Source organism: Eubalaena glacialis, chromosome 7, assembly GCF_028564815.1.
Source record: "Eubalaena glacialis isolate mEubGla1 chromosome 7, mEubGla1.1.hap2.+ XY, whole genome shotgun sequence".
Classification (NCBI taxonomy): Eukaryota; Metazoa; Chordata; class Mammalia; order Artiodactyla; family Balaenidae; genus Eubalaena; species Eubalaena glacialis.
The window spans coordinates 64,699,428-64,716,694 of NC_083722.1; the positions used below are offsets into that span (position 1 = coordinate 64,699,428).

The 17,267-nt window shown below is 41.7% G+C and overlaps 1 protein-coding gene across 1 annotated transcript in view; it reads left to right on the forward strand.

The window, feature by feature from the left end:
• DLEC1 (DLEC1 cilia and flagella associated protein) overlaps positions 1 to 17,267 on the forward strand; it is a 91,460-nt gene that overhangs the window by 36,984 nt on the left and 37,209 nt on the right. Inside the window, exon 7 of the mRNA XM_061196510.1 lies at positions 16,674 to 16,761. Within this exon, the coding sequence (XP_061052493.1) occupies positions 16,674 to 16,761 (88 nt within the window). The remainder of the gene's footprint in view (positions 1 to 16,673; positions 16,762 to 17,267) is intronic.

Here is a 17,267-nt window from a genome sequence, read left to right on the forward strand (position 1 = left end):
TGTTTTTAAAAAAACTTTCCCTCAAACTTCTGTTTATATCCCCTCTTCCTTAAATTCTCCTTACCTCTATAGATAACTATTTCTGTTAGTTTGGGTTCTTCCATTGTTTCTTTTTGGAATCATAAGCAAATATGTAGACATATATTTGAACCCTTTCTCCTTCTTACTGTCCACACCTTGCTTTTTTCACTTAACAGTATATCTAGTGATTACTTCAAGAGCAATATGTAGAGACTTTCCTCATTCCTTTTCTTAGTTTCCCTCTTGCTGCTAGCCTCCTTCCATCCTGGGGAATCAGGTCAAGACCAAGCTTAGCAGTCACCAATTCTGCTCACCATATGCAAAGACAGCTCTTCTTAATGATGACAATTCCTTCACACACACATGGATTGTACTTTACAGTTTAAAGAGCACTTGCAAATCCATAATTCTTTAGGAACTCTCATCCACCCATAGCAAAAGCAGACTAATATGTCAGGCTTTTAGGCTAAATGTTAAAGAAAGCATTTTGTTTACTTCTTGAACTCAACAGTTATGTATTCTCTTTTGGACTTGTATGTTTGGGATTTCTGTGTCTGGTCATCATATTTCAAAGACAGTTGGAAAAGTTGGCAAAGACTCAAGAGAAAGGGAGCTGAAATAATTTCAGTTTGGGCATGGAATGGGTCAAAGGGATGGCTGCCCAGGGACATACAAAAGCCATTTCTGTAGGACCTGCAAGTGTCCACTGTGGAGCCTGTAGATGAGGTGAGCTTAGGCTGCATAGGACCATCTTCCCCTCCTGTCTTTACTCTTTTGTGGCACAATTTTTTTTTTTTTTTGGAAAAACTTCTTTATTAACACAAAGTACTATTCTTTTTTTTTCTTTTTTTCTTTTTTGTAAATTTTTACTTATTTACTTATTTATTTTTGGCTGTGTTGGGTCTTTGTTGCCACGCACGGGCTTTCTCTAGTTGTGGTGAGCCGGGGCTACTCTTCATTGCGGTGCACGGGCTTCTCATTGCGGTGGCTTCTCTTGGTGCAGAGCACGGACTCTAGGCATGCGGGCTTCAGTAGTTGTGGCACGTGGGCTCAGTAGTTGTGGTTCATGGGCTGTAGAGCACAGGCTTAGTAGCTGTGGCACATGGGCTTAGTTGCTCCACGGCATGTGGGATCTTCCCGGACCAGGGCTCGAAACCTTGTCCCCTGCATTGGCAGGCAGATTCTTAACCACTGTGCCACCAGGGAAGTCCCCGTGGCACAATTTTATTTATCTTCCCCACTAGATTGAAACCCACACAGGCAGGGATTATTTCTAGGTTTATGTTATCATTTTATTATTAGTGCTTGCATACAGTAGGTCCACTGACTGAATTACTTGAATACTTGAATATGGGTCTACCTCTTAGCCTTGCCTGCCCCTGATGCAAGGTAAATCAAGAACAAATAAAAGGGGCCTCATTTTACTAAAAAAAAAAAAAAAAAACGAGTGTGTGTGTGTGTGTGTGTGTACTTCTCAAAGGGTTTGTTTGTGGGTCACCCACCTGGCAGATATGGGATTTGATTTTATCATGATTGCATCCCTCCTGCCGTCTTGTTGTGGCTTCTTTGTCTTTAGATGTAGGATATCTTTTTTGGTAGGTTCCAGCATTTTTTTGTCAATGATTGTTCAGCAGTTAGTTGTGATTTGGGTGTTTTCATAAGAAGGGCTGAACTCATGTCCTTCTACTCTGCCATCTTGTCTGAGATCTTCCCAAGGGGTTTCGATAAGGTGGTGAATGACAGCTTACAGATGGTTTCGTAAGGTCGCTAAATATGCAAAATGGTTAAATATATAGGGAAACCTGCTGTATAAAAAATAAATTAAATTAAATTTAAAAAAATATGTAGGGAAGTATATGTAAAATAATGTTAAAATTAAACAAAGTACAACATAATGATTATGAGTAAGATCTGACTACATATGGCTGGAAGAAGCCACTCACACTGCACAGAGAATCATACATAATTAGCACATTTCAGGGAAGGAATTACAGTATCATTTTTTTCATAAACTTGTGTTGACACTGATGAAAACTATTTATTTTTTAATTTGGGGGATTTTTGTTTTTATTGAAGTATAGTTTATTTACAATGTTGTGTTAATTTCCGATGTTTAGCAAAGTGATTCAGTTATACATATATATACATTCTTTTTTTTAATATTCTTTTCCATTAAGGTTTATCATAGGATACTGAATATAGTTCTGTGTGCTGTACAGTAGGACCTTGTTGTTTATCCATTCCATATATAATAGCTTACTTCTGCTAACCGCAATCTCCGACTCCATCCCTCCCCCTACCCCCTCCCCCTTGGCAACCACGAGTTTGTTCTCTATGTCCATAACTCTGTTTCTGTTTCACAGATAGGTTCATTTGTGTCATATTTTGGATTCCATATGTACGTGATATCATATGGTATTTGCCTTTCTCTTTGTGGCTTACTTCACTTAGTATGATAATCTCTAGTTGCATCCATGTTGCTGCAAATGGCATTATTTTTCTCTTTTTGTATGGCTGAGTAATAGTCCATTGTATATACACACCACATCTTCTTTATCCATTCCTCTGTCGATGGACATTTAGGTTATTTCCGTGTCTTGGCTATGACATGCTGCTATGTCATGTGCTGCTATGAACACAGGGGTGCATGAATCTTTTTGGATTAGAGTTTTGTTTGGATATATGCCCAGGAGTGGGATTGCTGGTAATTCTATTTTTAGTTTTCTCAAGAACATCCCATACTGTTTTCCATAGTGGCTGTACCAACTTACATTCCCTCCAGCAGTGTAGGAGAGTTCCTTCTTCTCCACATCTTCTCCAGCACTTGTTACTTGTAGAGTTTTTAATGATGACCATTCTGACTGGTGTGAGGTGGTACCTGTAGTTTTGATTTGCATTTCTCTAATAATTAGCGATGTTGAGCATCTTTTCATGTACCTATTGGCCATTTGTATTTCTTCCTTGGAGAAATGTCTGTTTAGGTCTTCTCCCCATTTTTTGATTGGGTTCTTTTTTGTTGTTGAGTTGTATGAGCTGTTTGTATATTTTGTAAATTAATCTTGTATCCTGCTACCTTGCTGAATTTGTTTATCAGTTCTAGTAGTTTTTGTGTGGAGTCTTTAGGGTTTTCTATATATAGAATCATGTCTTCTGCATATAATGACAGTTTTACCTCTTCCCTGTCAATTTGGATACCTTTTATTTCTTTTTCTTGTCTGATTGCTGTGGCAAGGACTTCCAATACTGTGTTGAATAGAAATGATGAGAGTGAGCATCCTTGTCTAGTTCCAGATTTTAGCGGGAAGTCTTTCAGCTTTTCACCATCGAGTATTATACTGGCTGTGAGTTTGTCATAAATAGCTTTTATTGTGTTGAGATATGTTCCCTCTATACCCACTTTGTTAAGAGTTTTTATCATGAATGGATGTAGTATTTTGTCAAATGCTTTTTCTGCATCTGTTGAGATGATCATGTGGTTTTTGTCTTTTGTTTCTGTGGTGTATCACATTGATTGATTTGCATATGTTGAACCATTCTTGTGAACTTGGGATGAATCCCACTTGATCGTGGTGTATGATCTTTTTTATGTGTTGTTGGATTTGGTTTGCTAATATTTTGTTGAGAATTTTCGCATCTATATTCATCAGAGATATTGGCCTGTAATTTTCTTTTTTGGTGGTGTCTTTGGTTTGGGTATCAGGGTGATGGTGGCTTCATAGAATATCTTTGGGAGTGTTCCCTCCTCTTCGGTTTTTTGGAAGAGTTTAAGAAGGACTGGTATGAGTTCTTCTTTGTATGTTTGGTAGAATTCTGGTCCTGGACTTTTGTTTGTAGGGAGTTTTTAAATTACAGATTCTATTTCACCTCTAGTGATTGGTCTGTTCAAATAATCTATTTCTTCTTGATTCAGTTTTGGTGGGCTGTATGTTTCTAGAAACTTGTCCATTTCTTCTAGGTTGTTGAATGTGTTGGCATATAATTGTTCATAGTATTCCCTTATGGTTTTTTGTATTTCTGCACTATCAGTTGTTATGTCTCCTTTTTCATTTATTATTTTGTTTATTTGGGTTCTCTCTCTTTTCCTCTTGGTGAGCCTGGCCAGAGGTTTGTCAATCTTGTTTACCCTTTCAAAGAACCAGCTCTTGGTTTTATTGATTTTTTCTATTATTTTTTTAATCTCTATTTTATTTATTTCCTCTCTGGTCTTTATTATTTCCTTCCTTCTGCTGACTTTAGTTTTTTTTTTTTTAATTCTTTTTCTAATTCTTTTAAGTTGTAGTTTAGGCTATTTGAGAGTTTTCTTGTTTTAGAAGGAAGAACTATATCGCTATGCATTTCCCTCTAAGAACCGCTTTTGCTGCATCCCACAGATTTTGTATGGTTGTGTTTGCATTGTCATTTGTCTCAAGGCATTTGTAAATTTTCTCTTTGGTTTCATTGTTGATCCATTGGTTCTTTAGTAGCATGTTGTTCAGTCCTCACGTAATTGTTTTTTTCTCCTTTCTTTTTCTGTGGTTGATTTCTAGTTTCATGCCATTGTGGTCAGAAAAGATGCTTGAGGTAATTTCTATACTCTTAAATTTGTTGAGGTTAATTTTGTGCCCTAGTATGTGGTCAGTCCTAGAGAATGTTTCACATGCACTTGAAAACAGTGTGTTCTGGTTTTTTTGGATGTAATGTCCTGAAAATATCAATTAAGTCTATCTGTTCTATTGTATCATTTGGGATCTCTGTTGCCTTATTGATTTTCTGTCTAGAAGATCTGTCCATTGATGTGATTAGGGTGTTAAAGTCTCCTACTATTATTGTACTCCTGTCAGTTTCTCCCTTTATGTCTGTTAGTGTTTGTTTTATATATTTGGGTGCTCCTATATTCGGTGCATATATGTTGATGCGTATAAAATCCTCTTCTTGTATTGATCCTTTTGTCATTATATAGTGTCTTTCTTTATGGCCTTTGTTTTATGTTTTTTACGTTTTTAAAAAAAATTTATTTATTTATTTGGCTGCGTTGGGTCTTAGCTGCAGCACACGGGATCTTCATTGCAGCGTGTGGGATCTTTAGTTGCAGCACGTGGGATCTTTTAGTTGCGGCATGCAGGATCTCTTGTTGCGGCATGTGAACTCTTAGTTGCAGCATGTGGGATCTAGTTCCCTGACCAGGGATCAAACCCGGTCCCCCTGCATTGGGAGCGTGGAGTCTTAGTCACTGGACCACCAGGGAAGTCCCTCTCTCCATTCTAGCTGCGCAAACCAGTTGCTGCATTCTCCTCCAAGGCTCTGAAGCTCCCCTGCTCTTCTGGCTGAGCTCCCCGCTGGTGAGGGGACTTCCCAGCATGCAGGAACCTTTTCTCTTTCACAGCTCCCTCCCAGGGTTGCAGGTCCCATTCAGATTCCTTTCTCACTGTCTTTTTTTTTTTTCTTTCTGCTTTTTTCTTTTGTCCTACCTGGTTATGTGGAGATTTTCTTGCCCTTTCAGAGGTCTGTGGTCTTCTGCCAGTGTTCAGTAGATATTGTGTGAGAATCGTTCCACATGTAGATGTATTTGTGATGTATTTGTGGGAGGAGGTGAGCTTCACGTCCTTGATGAGCTACTCCGCCATCTTGATCCTGGACTTGATGAAACCTTTTAAATTAAAAAAAATATGAATGAGAATTAGGTTTTTTCACTGTTGCAGAAAGAAGTTACATATAAGGAAAAGGGGAATGCTAGAATGAACTCTATGGTGCTAGATTGTATTTGGAAGTGTAAATATGGATTCATGGTTTAAAAATATAGGTGTGTATGTTGGGGGGGATAACACACACAGTTGGATAAATACAAGAATAAATATGGATGTATGTGAATGTGTTGGTTAGTACACATGCATATATTTCTTGGCTGTATCCACTGAGAGAGATAGAAATAATGACACCCTAGTAGCATTTAGCACACCTGTTCTATGGATCTAGGTTTCTAAGTACTATTCTCCAAAAAAAGGAACCCAGGACTCATTGGAAAACTGTTTGATTCCAGAGTTGAGGCAGGGAAAATAGGAGATGAATGTAGAGCATCTTGTGGTGCCAGAAAGTAAGGAAGTGCTAGAGAGAGAGAGAAAAAGAGAGAGAGTATGTGTGTGAGTAGGGGAGAGGGCATGTCAGAAGGACACAGAACTCCCAATGGCCAGAAGAGAAACAACTCAAGCAACAAAACAAATAATAATGGTATTAGATTATAACCCAAAGAATAAAGTAAATATCCATGAGTCCATACTAATATAAGTAAATATCTGAATAAATAAATGGGAGAAAAGGGACAACTCTTTGTTATGAAGGAATTCTAATTAATAATGTAGAAAGAATGAGAATTAAAAAGTCACCATTAGGGACTTCCCTGGTGGCACAGTGGTTAAGAATCTGCCTGCCAATGCAAGGGACACAGGTTCGAGCCCTGGCCGGGGAAGATCCCACATGCCGTGGAGCAACTAAGCCCATGTGCCACAACTACTGAGCCTGAGCTCTAGAGCCCGCAAGCCACGACTACTGAGCCCACGTGCCACAACTACTGAAGCCTGCGCGCCTAGAGCCCGTGCTCCGCAACAAGAGAAGCCACGACAATGAGAAGCCTGTGCACCGCAACAAAGAGTAGCCCCCGCTCACCGCAACTAGTGGAAGCCCGTGCACAGCAACAAAGACCCAACAGAGGGCTTCCCTGGTGGCGCAGTGGTTGAGAGTCTGCCTGCCAATGCAGGGGACGCGGGTTCGAGCCCTGGTCTGGGAAGATCCCACATGCCGCGGAGCAACTGGGCCCGTGAGCCACAACTACTGAGCCTGCACGTCTGGAGCCTGTGCTCTGCAAGAAGAGAGGCCGCGATAGTGAGAGGCCCGTGCATTGCGATGAAGAGTGGCCCCCGCTTGCCGCAACTAGAGAAAGCCCTTGCACAGAAACGAAGACCCAACACAGCTAAAAATAAATAAATAAATAAATAATAAAAATAAAGGAATTCCTTAAAAAAAAAAAAGACCCAACAGAGCCAAAAATAAATAAATAAATAAATTTATAAAATTTTTTTCAAAAAAAATAAATAAATAAAAATGAGGATATAAATCCCCACTGTAATGTCTGTTACACACAAACTGTTGTGGGTTCCTGCCAGCCTTGAGAAAAATGATCTGAATTTCTTTCTCCTCAAAAAAAAAAAGGATTCTGAAAGATTGAAAGTATAAGGATGGAAAAAGATATAATCAGACAAACCTTAACCGAAAGAAAACTGGTGGGACTTGCCTGGCAGTCCAGTGATTAAGACTTCGCCTTCCAATGCAGGGGCTGTGGGTTCAATCGCTGGTCAGGGAGCTAAGATCCCACATGCCTCATGGCCAAAAACCCAAAACATAAAACAGAAACAATATTGTAACAAATTCAATAAAGACTTTAAAAATGATTCACATCAAAAAAAAAATCTTAAAAAAAAAAGGTAAAATGGTGTAGCTATGCTAATATCAGAGAAAGTAGACATTAAGGCAAGAAGCATTAGTAGAAATAAGGAAAGAAGAGGGACATTTTATACTGATCAAAGGTTTAAAAAAAATACATCCAAAAGGTACAACTATTTAAAATCTAGGGACTTCCCTGGTGGCGCAGTGGTTAAGAATCCGCCTGCCAATACAGGGGACATGGGTTCTAGCCCTGGTCTGGGAAGATCCCACATGCCGCGGAGCAACTAAACCCATGAGCCACAACTACTGAGCCTGCGCTCTAGAGCCTGCAAGCCACAACTACTGAGCCCGTGGGCCACAACTACCGAAGCCTGTGTGCCTAGAGCCTGTGCTCCAAAACAAGAGAAGCCACTGCAATGAGAAGTCTGCACACCGCAACAAAGAGTAGCTCCTGCTCGCTGCAACTAGAGAAAGCCCGCGTGCAGCAACAAAGACCCAATGCAGCCAAAAATAAATTAATTAATTAATTTAAAAAAAATCTATATACACTAATGACCTTGCCTCAAAATATATAAGCAGGACTTCCCTGGTGGCGCAGTGGTTAAGAATCCACCTGCAGATGCAGGGGACACGGTTTGAGCCCTGGTCTGGGAAGATCCCACATGCCGCAGAGCAACTAAGCCCATGCGCCACAACTACTGAGGCTGCAGTGTAGAGCCCGTGAGCCACAACTGCTGAGCCCTCGTGCCACAACTGTTGAAGCCCGCATACCTAGAGCCCATGCTTCGCAACAAGAGAAGCCACCTCAATGAGAAGCGCGTACACCACAACGAAGAGTAGCCCCTACTCACCGCAACTAGAGAAAGCCCGTGTGCAGCAACAAAGGCCCAGCACAGCCAAAATAAAATAAATAAATTTATAAATATATATATATATATATAGGCAAAATGTTACAAGTCTAGAAGAAGAACAAACAATAATAAACATGAGATTTTCGCATCCTTTTCTCAAAAACTTAAAGGGCAGGTAGACAAAAATATCAGTAAAGACACAGAAGAATTGAACAATATAATTAACAAACTATATCTTATTGAGTTATATATAACACTGTACCCAGCAATTGCAATGTACAATTTCTTTAAAAGTATACTTGGAACATTTACCAAAATTGTCTATATGTTGGATCATAAAGGAATTAACAAATTTCAAAGGACTGAAAGCATATAGAGCTTGAACTAAGTAGACTGAATAACAAATATATAACTAGAAACTCCCCCACATATTTGGAGATTAAGCAATTCATTACTAGATACATGAGTCAAAGAAGTCATAATGGAAATTAGAAAATAGAAAATAATGAATGATCATCTTTAAATGATACATCAAAGCTTATGGGATGCAGCTAAAGACATGCTTAGAGGAAAATGTATAGACTTATGTTCACATATTAGAAAAGAAATAGGGCTTCCCTGGTGGCACAGTGGTTAAGAATCCGCCTGCCAATGCAGGGGACACGGCTTCGAGCCCTGGTCCAGGAAGATCCCACATGCCGCGGAGCAGCTAAGCCTTTGCGCCACAACTACTGAGCCCGCGTGCCTAGAGTCTGTGCTCTGCAACAAGAGAAGCCACCACAATGAGAAGCCCACACACCGCAACAAAGAGTAGCCCCCGCTCGTCGCAACTAGAGAAAACCCACGCGCAGCGACAAAGACCCAACGCAGCCAAAAGTAAACAAATTAATTAGTTAAATAAATTTAAAAAAAGAAAAGAAATAGTCTGAAAATCAGTTATCTAGATATACATCTCAAAACTTAGAAAAGAATAGCAAGTTAAGCCCAAAGAAGCTGGAAGGAAGGAAATAATAAAACAAGAACACATTTTAATTAAATAGAAAACAAATATAGTGTAGGATCAGCAAAGCCGAAAGTTAATTCTTTGAAAAGATTAGTAAAATTGCTTAGTCCCTGGCAAAACTGATCAAACTGAGAGAAGGTAAAAATTACCAGTGTCAGGGGAAATAAAGACATCATTATGGACCCTACAGACATTAGAAAGATAACAAGAGGTTTATGAACAACTTTATGCTTAGAAATTTGAAAATATAGATGAAATAGTCAGAATTTTAAAAATTTTGTGAAAGCAATGATAACTAAACAGCAAAAGGATAAACATGAAGGTATAAAAGAGGACATCAAAATTATAAAATTTGGGGAGGAGAGTAAGAAAATGTAGAACCGACCCCACCATATCTCCGAGGTGTGCCTGTACCCCACGGTGTGCCTGAAGCCAGGTTGTACTAGCTCATGAGGGCTGATCATGCACATCTCTTTCCAACTCTGTGCTCAGTGATGTCACATTGGTATCTTGAAATTGACCATATTGGGAGTTTTTACACCACAGAAATCAGCAAATACTACCAAATCAGGACTCTCCCCACCCCAAGAACTGGTCATTAAACATTTGCCAGCACACTACAGAATATATTATACTCATGAATTGGAAGACTCATTGAGAGAGGAATTAGTGATCTGCATACTCATTTAACGAATAATAGCCAATACACCGTTGTCAGTGAGCAAAGGCAGAAAGAGAATTTATAACTGAGAGGGCAGAGAAAAAACTGTAGTCTGGGAACAGTGAATCTTGTCTGCATATTTTGGGGTAAGAAAGAGGCCAGTTTGGGAGTCTGTTCTTAAGTAGTCTGAATAGTGATATCAAAACAGTTTCAGGATTTTTAAAATGAATTTTCCATAAAACCTTGCAAAATTCATTGTGGAATATATGTGACAGACTCTGTCTTCCAGTGTCCTTTATTAGTGTTCTTTATCTTAGTTAGGCCAGGTCTGCACCATTTCCCTCAAAAATTTCTCAACTCCCCCCATTTTGGTCAAAAGTTCCTGGTGGAGAGGATTTAAACCTAAGGGCTTTAGTCTGTGATGCAGAATCATTATTGGATGTCAGTTTGATCTTGGGGGTATAACAACATTTAAACACCTGAGTGTCAAACACAGTGTAAATATTATAAGAGACATTTGGAACATATTTTGTGTCCAATTTTTGGATCAGTGTAGGTCCAATCAAGAGAATACATATTAAAGACAAGATTGGTCAATTTTAGTTAAGTAATTGGTTTTTACCCCCTACGTTTAATTGATCATTTCATCTTTTTCAAAATATGTATCCAATATTGGCTATTGTATAGTGTTCATTTTGTTGGTGAGGGCACATCTGTTTAGAATCATTCTAGTTAATGAAGTTTCGTTAATCTAGCCTAAAATGAGTTATTTCATTTAAAGTCAGTATTCATTTTGCTTCTGAAATTATCTCAGATTTGTCCAGTGGGAGCCTTACAAGTTGTCTCCCATGTTCTTTTGAGATGACCTAGCAGTTTCTTGAGTGCTTCCTTACATTCTGCCGTTACAAGATGTTCCAGGCTAATCTTGTACTCTCTTTGTCCCAGTTCTGGAATCAGTTTCTAAGAAGCCATGGTTCCTTTTAGTGGAGAATGGTATTTAGAAACCAAGATCTAAGCACTAGATCTGCTACTAGCTACTGGGATGCCATTGCTTCTAAGTCCTTTAAATGGATAGAGGTGGGGAAAAATAACAATTTCAGAGGTCCATTTATATATATGTAAATGTATATATACACATAAACATGCATATATCCATATCCATGTGCTTACATATTTAAAATCATGACTTCATGCTGATTCCTCTAACTGCAGTCTAATTCCACAGTGCCTCCTCCCATTCCACGCCTATAGCTCCCTCCACCCACAGTCATCTGAAGAATCTTGGAATAACATCCTACTTGTGGAAGTCTCTGCATCTAGTTTAGTGAGTCTCAGGGTCAGATCACCGCAGTGATTGCATGTCCAATTGCAGGATTCTAAATATTTATACTGTGGGAGGCATACAGCCCAGATGTATTATGTTCTGGGACTTAAGAACAGCATTTGTGGTTAAAAGTACTTGATAGAAGAAAACAAAGAAAGGAAGTACTTAAAATGGTCCCTTCTAGCATGGTTTTAAGGCAACTTTCGTTGGAATCTCTTTTAATATGTTCAGCGTTCCAGTTACTGTAACCATGTAACAAATTGCCCCCAAGACTTGGCAGCGTGAAACAGCAGTTTGCTTTCTGATCAGATAGGACACAGCTAGGAAAGTTTATCTCTACTCTGCGATGTCTGGGGTCGCAGCCGAGAGACTGGGGCCAAAGTCTCATTCACTCACACGTGTGGTGGTTGGTGCTGGCTTTCAGCTGAGACCTCAGTTCCTCTGCCTAAGGCTTCTCCACATCAGCTAGTTCTTTCCTTTCCCTTCCCTTCCTCAGAGCACAGTGGCTGGTTTCCCCAGGGCAGGCCTCCCCCAAAGAGAAATGCAGTCTGCCACTGTCCGTTATATAAATTGAATTGTATCTAGTGATGTCTCTTAGAAATGCACCTTGCATCTGTTGGGCATATGACTGTGTGCATAAGTTATTTACCCAACTAAACTATAAAGTTTAAGGATAAAAACATTTTCAAATTTGTGAAGTCTTTCAAAATGTATGTCCCATGCACCCTTTCTCAGGAAACTCTTAGGGAACATGCTCCCCTATATAAGTGAGTAAACCAAGGAAGGGGAAGGCTTGATGTGTGGGAAACGAGAGATCCAGCCTAGGAGAGACGTGCAGGAAAGGCCCAGGTCAGTAATGGTTAAGGGGCTCTGCAGTTACTGCTGCTACAAAGCTTAACAACTTAAAACAACCATTGTATCATGCTTGTAGATTTTTTGGATCAGAAATTCTGACAGGGCACAAAGGGAATGGCTTGTTCCGTTCTGTTTGGAGCCTTAGCTGGAAAAAGTCAGTGCCCAGGGGTAACCTGAAAAATGGGGCTGGAACTCTCTGAGGCATTTGCACTCACATAGTAGTTGATGTTGTTTGTCTGCCGAGGGTGTTAACAGAGCACATGCACATGGATTCTCCATGTGGCCTGGGCTTCCTCACAGAATGGCTGCCTCAGGGTAATCAGGCAGCTCAAAGTGAGTGATCAGAGTTTCGAAGTGAGTATCCTAGCAAGCAAGGGGGAGGTTGCATCACTTTTTTTTTTTTTTTTTGGCTGCGTTGGGTCTTCGTTGCTGCGCTCAGGTTTTTCTATAGTTGCAGCAAGCAGGGGCTGCTCTTCGTTGCGGTGCACGGGCTTCTCATTGCAGTGGCCTCTCTTGTTGCGGAGCACGGGCTCTAGGCACCTGGGCTTCAGTAGTTGCGGCACGAGGGCTCTAGAGCGCAGGCTCGGTAGTTGTGGCGCACGGGCTTAGTTGCTCCGCAGCATGTGGGATCTTCCCAGACCAGGGCTCGAACCCATGTCCCCTGCATTGGCAGGCGGATTCTTAACCACCGCGCCACCAGGGAAGCCCCTTAAGATTTAATTTTATTTTCATTTTTTTGGCTGTGTTGTGTCTTGGTTGCTGCGCACGGGCTTTCTCTAGTTGCGGTGAGTGGGGGCTACTCTTTGTTGTGGTGTGCGGGCTTCTCATTGCAGTGCCTTCTCTTGTTGCGGAGCACGGACTCTAGGCGTGTGGGCTTCAGTAGTTGTGGCACACGGGCTCAGTAGTTGTGGCACACAGGCTCTAAAGCGCAGGCTTAGTAGTTGTGGCGCATGGGCTTAGTTGCTCCGTGGCATGTGGGATCTTCCCAGACCAGGGCTCGAACCGTGTCCCCTGCATTGGCAGGTGGATTCTTATCCACTGTGCCACCAGGGAAGTCCCTGCGTCACTTTTTATGACCTAACCTTGGAGGTTCGGTTCCCTTGGAATACATGAGAAAGTCATTAATTCCTCTGCATTGCTATAGGTTACAAACGAGTCACTAAGTTTAGTGCAGATTCGAGGGGAAGCTACATAGATAGACCTCACCTCTCAATGGAAGGAGTGTCAAAGAACTTCTGGATGTATCTGAAAACCGCTACAGGGGTTGTCCTGTCCTGGGTCATAGCAGTAGGTGTAGCAAGCGACCAGTCCAGATTAGAAGAGGCCAAAAGGCTCTAGGAAGGGTTGACTTGTGAGGGTGACACTGATAAGAGTCCCTGATACATCTGGACATCTTGGAAAGAGATTTGTAGGGTAGTGGAAAGAGATTAAATTATTGATAAGTACATAGCAAACAAAATAGTTGGTTGATTAAGTTTTGGAAAAACAAAAATTGTATAAGGGAGAATTTCATGCTCAGCTGTGAATAGCATTTACATAGCAACAATAATGTAAACATTACTGATCTAACCATGAGTATGATGTAACTTACATCGGGAAGATGAGGGATAAGAAGGGTATGGCATGCGGTGAGCTGGTTAAGGGTGAGGAGAGAATATCCATATCACCCATCCATAATTAATGCCTAAAACTGAAAAAAAAAAAAAATAGCATGCCACCTGGAACCATGGAAGTAAATTCCAACATAATCAGCTAAAGGAGGAAGAAGTGTTTGTGATTCGGTGTGGGAAATGGCCAGGGTAGAGGCAGGGGAAGAGGGCACGATTTCTATTTTCGAAATTTTGTAGAACTCTTTGCCTCTTTAAACTATGTGGCTGTCCAACTTTGATGAAAATAACTTAAAAAGAAAACTTTCTACCAAAAGAAACGCCATGCCCAGATCATTTTACAGGTATACACCATCAAACATTCAAGCTAATCCTGATCTTGTATAAACTGTCAGAGACTACAAAAAGAAGGAACATACCCTCATTCTTAGGTAATGAGCCTGCTATGGTCTGAATGTTTGTGTCCCTCCAAAATTTGTATGTTGAAATCCTAACCCTCAAAGATGGTGGTATTAGAAGGTGGGGCCTTGGGGAGGTGCTTAGGTCATGAGGGTGAAGCCTTCGTGAATGGGATTAGTGCCTTTCTGAAGAGGCTCTAGAGCGATCCCTTGCCCCTTCTGCCACTTGAGGACGCAGTGAGAAGGTGCCAGCTGTGAATGGAAGAGGGCCCTCACCAAAACACAACCATGCTGGCGTCTTGATCTTGGACTGTCCAGCCTCCAGAACTGTGAGAAATACATTCCTGTTGTTCATAAGTCACCCAGTTTTATGTTATTTTGGACTAAGAGCCTAATGTTACCTTGACACCAAAGCCAAATAAGGAGCTATGACAATGAAAGCCATAAGCCAGTCTTGCTTAAGAACATAAGCCCAGTTTCATCGCCCAGCCTTTTGGAGCTGTGAGAGGGCTTGTCTGTCCTGAGATGGGGAGCAGAATGGGATGCTGGCTGTGAGTGCTGGAGGCTAAGGAGTTGTGGTAGGAATAAAGATCTGTACCTTGTAAGCCAGGGGCTTATTATGTTTCCTATAATTTCACTTTTGCTTTCTTTCCATATTTTGGTAAATTTAAAAGACATTTGAAAGAATAAAAAACATAGGTTCAGTAATACGAAGTAAAAAACCGAGCAAGAAGAAACACGCACACGCGCACACACACACACGCACACACACACACACACACAAACATCCACCCCAGGAGCAAATTGAGTATAACCCAGGAATGCAAGGAATGTCTTCACGGTGGCCCTTGAGTTGGCAGTTGGCTGCCCTGAGCCTGTCATTTTTTTCCTCCAAGGCTTCCAGTGCTGTTAAGGAAAACCAGCCCACTCGGCAATCCTTGTAATTACTGTCTTCCCAGACCTTGCAACCGCGCCGTAGCTACCACGTTTCAATGCCTGACCTCTACCTGCACCTCATTTCAGTCGACCATGGGTGAAAGCCTTAGTAATTGTGATGCATCCCAGGGTTCATCACACCCTACTTCCCACCAGCTAGAGTTCTTATCGCTGCCAGACTGGGGAGAAAGCCAACTCCAGAATCACATCCTAAGGGTCTGCTGTTTTAGGACCTTTCTGACGCAAAGTGTCATAGCCCGGGTTCCCCATAATGCGGAGTCTGAGGTGGTGAGATTTTGTGCTGTCATTTACAATTCCAGGGAGGAGTGAGGAAAGGGGATGAAAGGAGGCAGAGCCAATACAAGAATTACTGAGCTGACTTCCAGAAAGTGCAATTGATTATTTTGTCTTATGAGACATTCCTTCATAAACTGCTGGATCCCGCCTCTCATTGCTTGGGGGTTTGCCTTGTGTGGCTGGGAGCAAGACTCTCTGGAGGCCTGCCTCAGTGGACGTGAGGGGCAGCCACTGCCATGAACACCTCGATCCGTAATGACAGCAGTGGCTGCACCTAGCCCCGAGTCTGGAGAATAGCAGCAGATTGAGGGTATGGTGCCAGGGCTGTCCCGTGCACATGTGCAGACCTGAAGAGGCAAAACTGAGTTAGTATCCTTGCCATATGGAAAATAATTTAATCCCTACCTCACTCTGTAGCCAAAACAAAATACTTTGCAGCAAAGATGTCAAGCAAAAATTTAAGAATAAAATATAGGAGATATAGAAAGATTTCTTGAAACTGAATTATAAACCTTGAACAAAATGTTGATAAATTTTATATTAAAATTTTAGAAACTGTACATCAAAAGATAATACAAGTTATAAACTTATACAAGCTATATATTGGGTTGGCCAAAAAGTTCATTCGGGGTTTTCTGTTACGTCTTACAGAAAACTGAACGAACTTTTTGGCCAATCCAATACTTATACTTTATAAGGTATAACACATTCATTATAAAGAATTGGTACCCAGAATACATAAAGAATTCCTACAAATCAATACGAAAAAGACAAAGTACCCAATGGCAAATTGGCACTACGAACAGACACATCACACAAGACGAAACCCAAATAACAAATAAACATACGAAAATATGCTCATCATCATTAATAACAGAGAAATAAAAATTAAAACTATAATATGGGTCTCTCCACACTTGTGTCTGGTTCACAGGTAGATTGAGGCAATATGTTGTGCTGGCCAAAAATGGATTTAAATGTTGATTTAGGCATACATACCTATGAAGACATGCTTCAAATTTATGGAGCTGTTTTCTGGTGGGAGGCTGGAGCAGGGCTTCATCTGTATTTTTAATGTTTTACTTCTTAAGCTGGGTGATGGAAACACGGCTTGTCATGTTATAATTTATACGTTTTTCCCAGTGTAATAGTTTACGAAATAGAAGGCAAAGGTGTATGCATGTATGGAGTTCCTCTTCCGTGCCAGCTGCATTACATTTATTCCCCCTCCCCCTTCCCATATTATTCAGTGAACCCCAGACTTCATAGCCTTTGTCCACACACGTCGCTTTGCCTTTGAACAGATGGTGATCTCGCTGCAGAACACCACGTCCACCAGCCGCCACCTGCGAGTCCTCCCGCCATCCACGCCCTACTTCGCTCTGGGATTGGGTGAGCTCAGGGTGGCAGCGGCCTGGGCGGCCTCGACATCGTGTACTGGCCTTGCCCCGGGTTACACGCCCACCAGGCCCTAGGGTGACTCCACAGCTGGCACCCCTCGTGCTCCGCAGAGGCCTCCTACCCACCCTCCACCGAAGGCCCCCAGTCCCGACAGCTCCTCCTCGGATCTCTTCCCTCCAGGCTCGGCTCTGCCCTCTCCTCGCCCTGCGCACTGTCACTGCCCTCAGTCAGGACCCCTGGTTCCTCACATAGGCCATCGCAGTGGCTTCCCCGCCAGCCTTCCTGCCTCCGTGACGCAGTGTTCTCCTGAAGAACAGCTCTGATCTTGTGTCCCACCCCCCAACCCCCGCAGAAACCTCAAATACCTCTCTGCTGCCCACAAAATAAATGCTAAGCCATAGGGCCAGGCATGGCCCTGCCTGACCGTTCCAGGTGGACCCTATCACTCCCCCCGCCGCCCTAGGCCCTCGTCTTCTTACCTGGTCTCCAGAATCTCA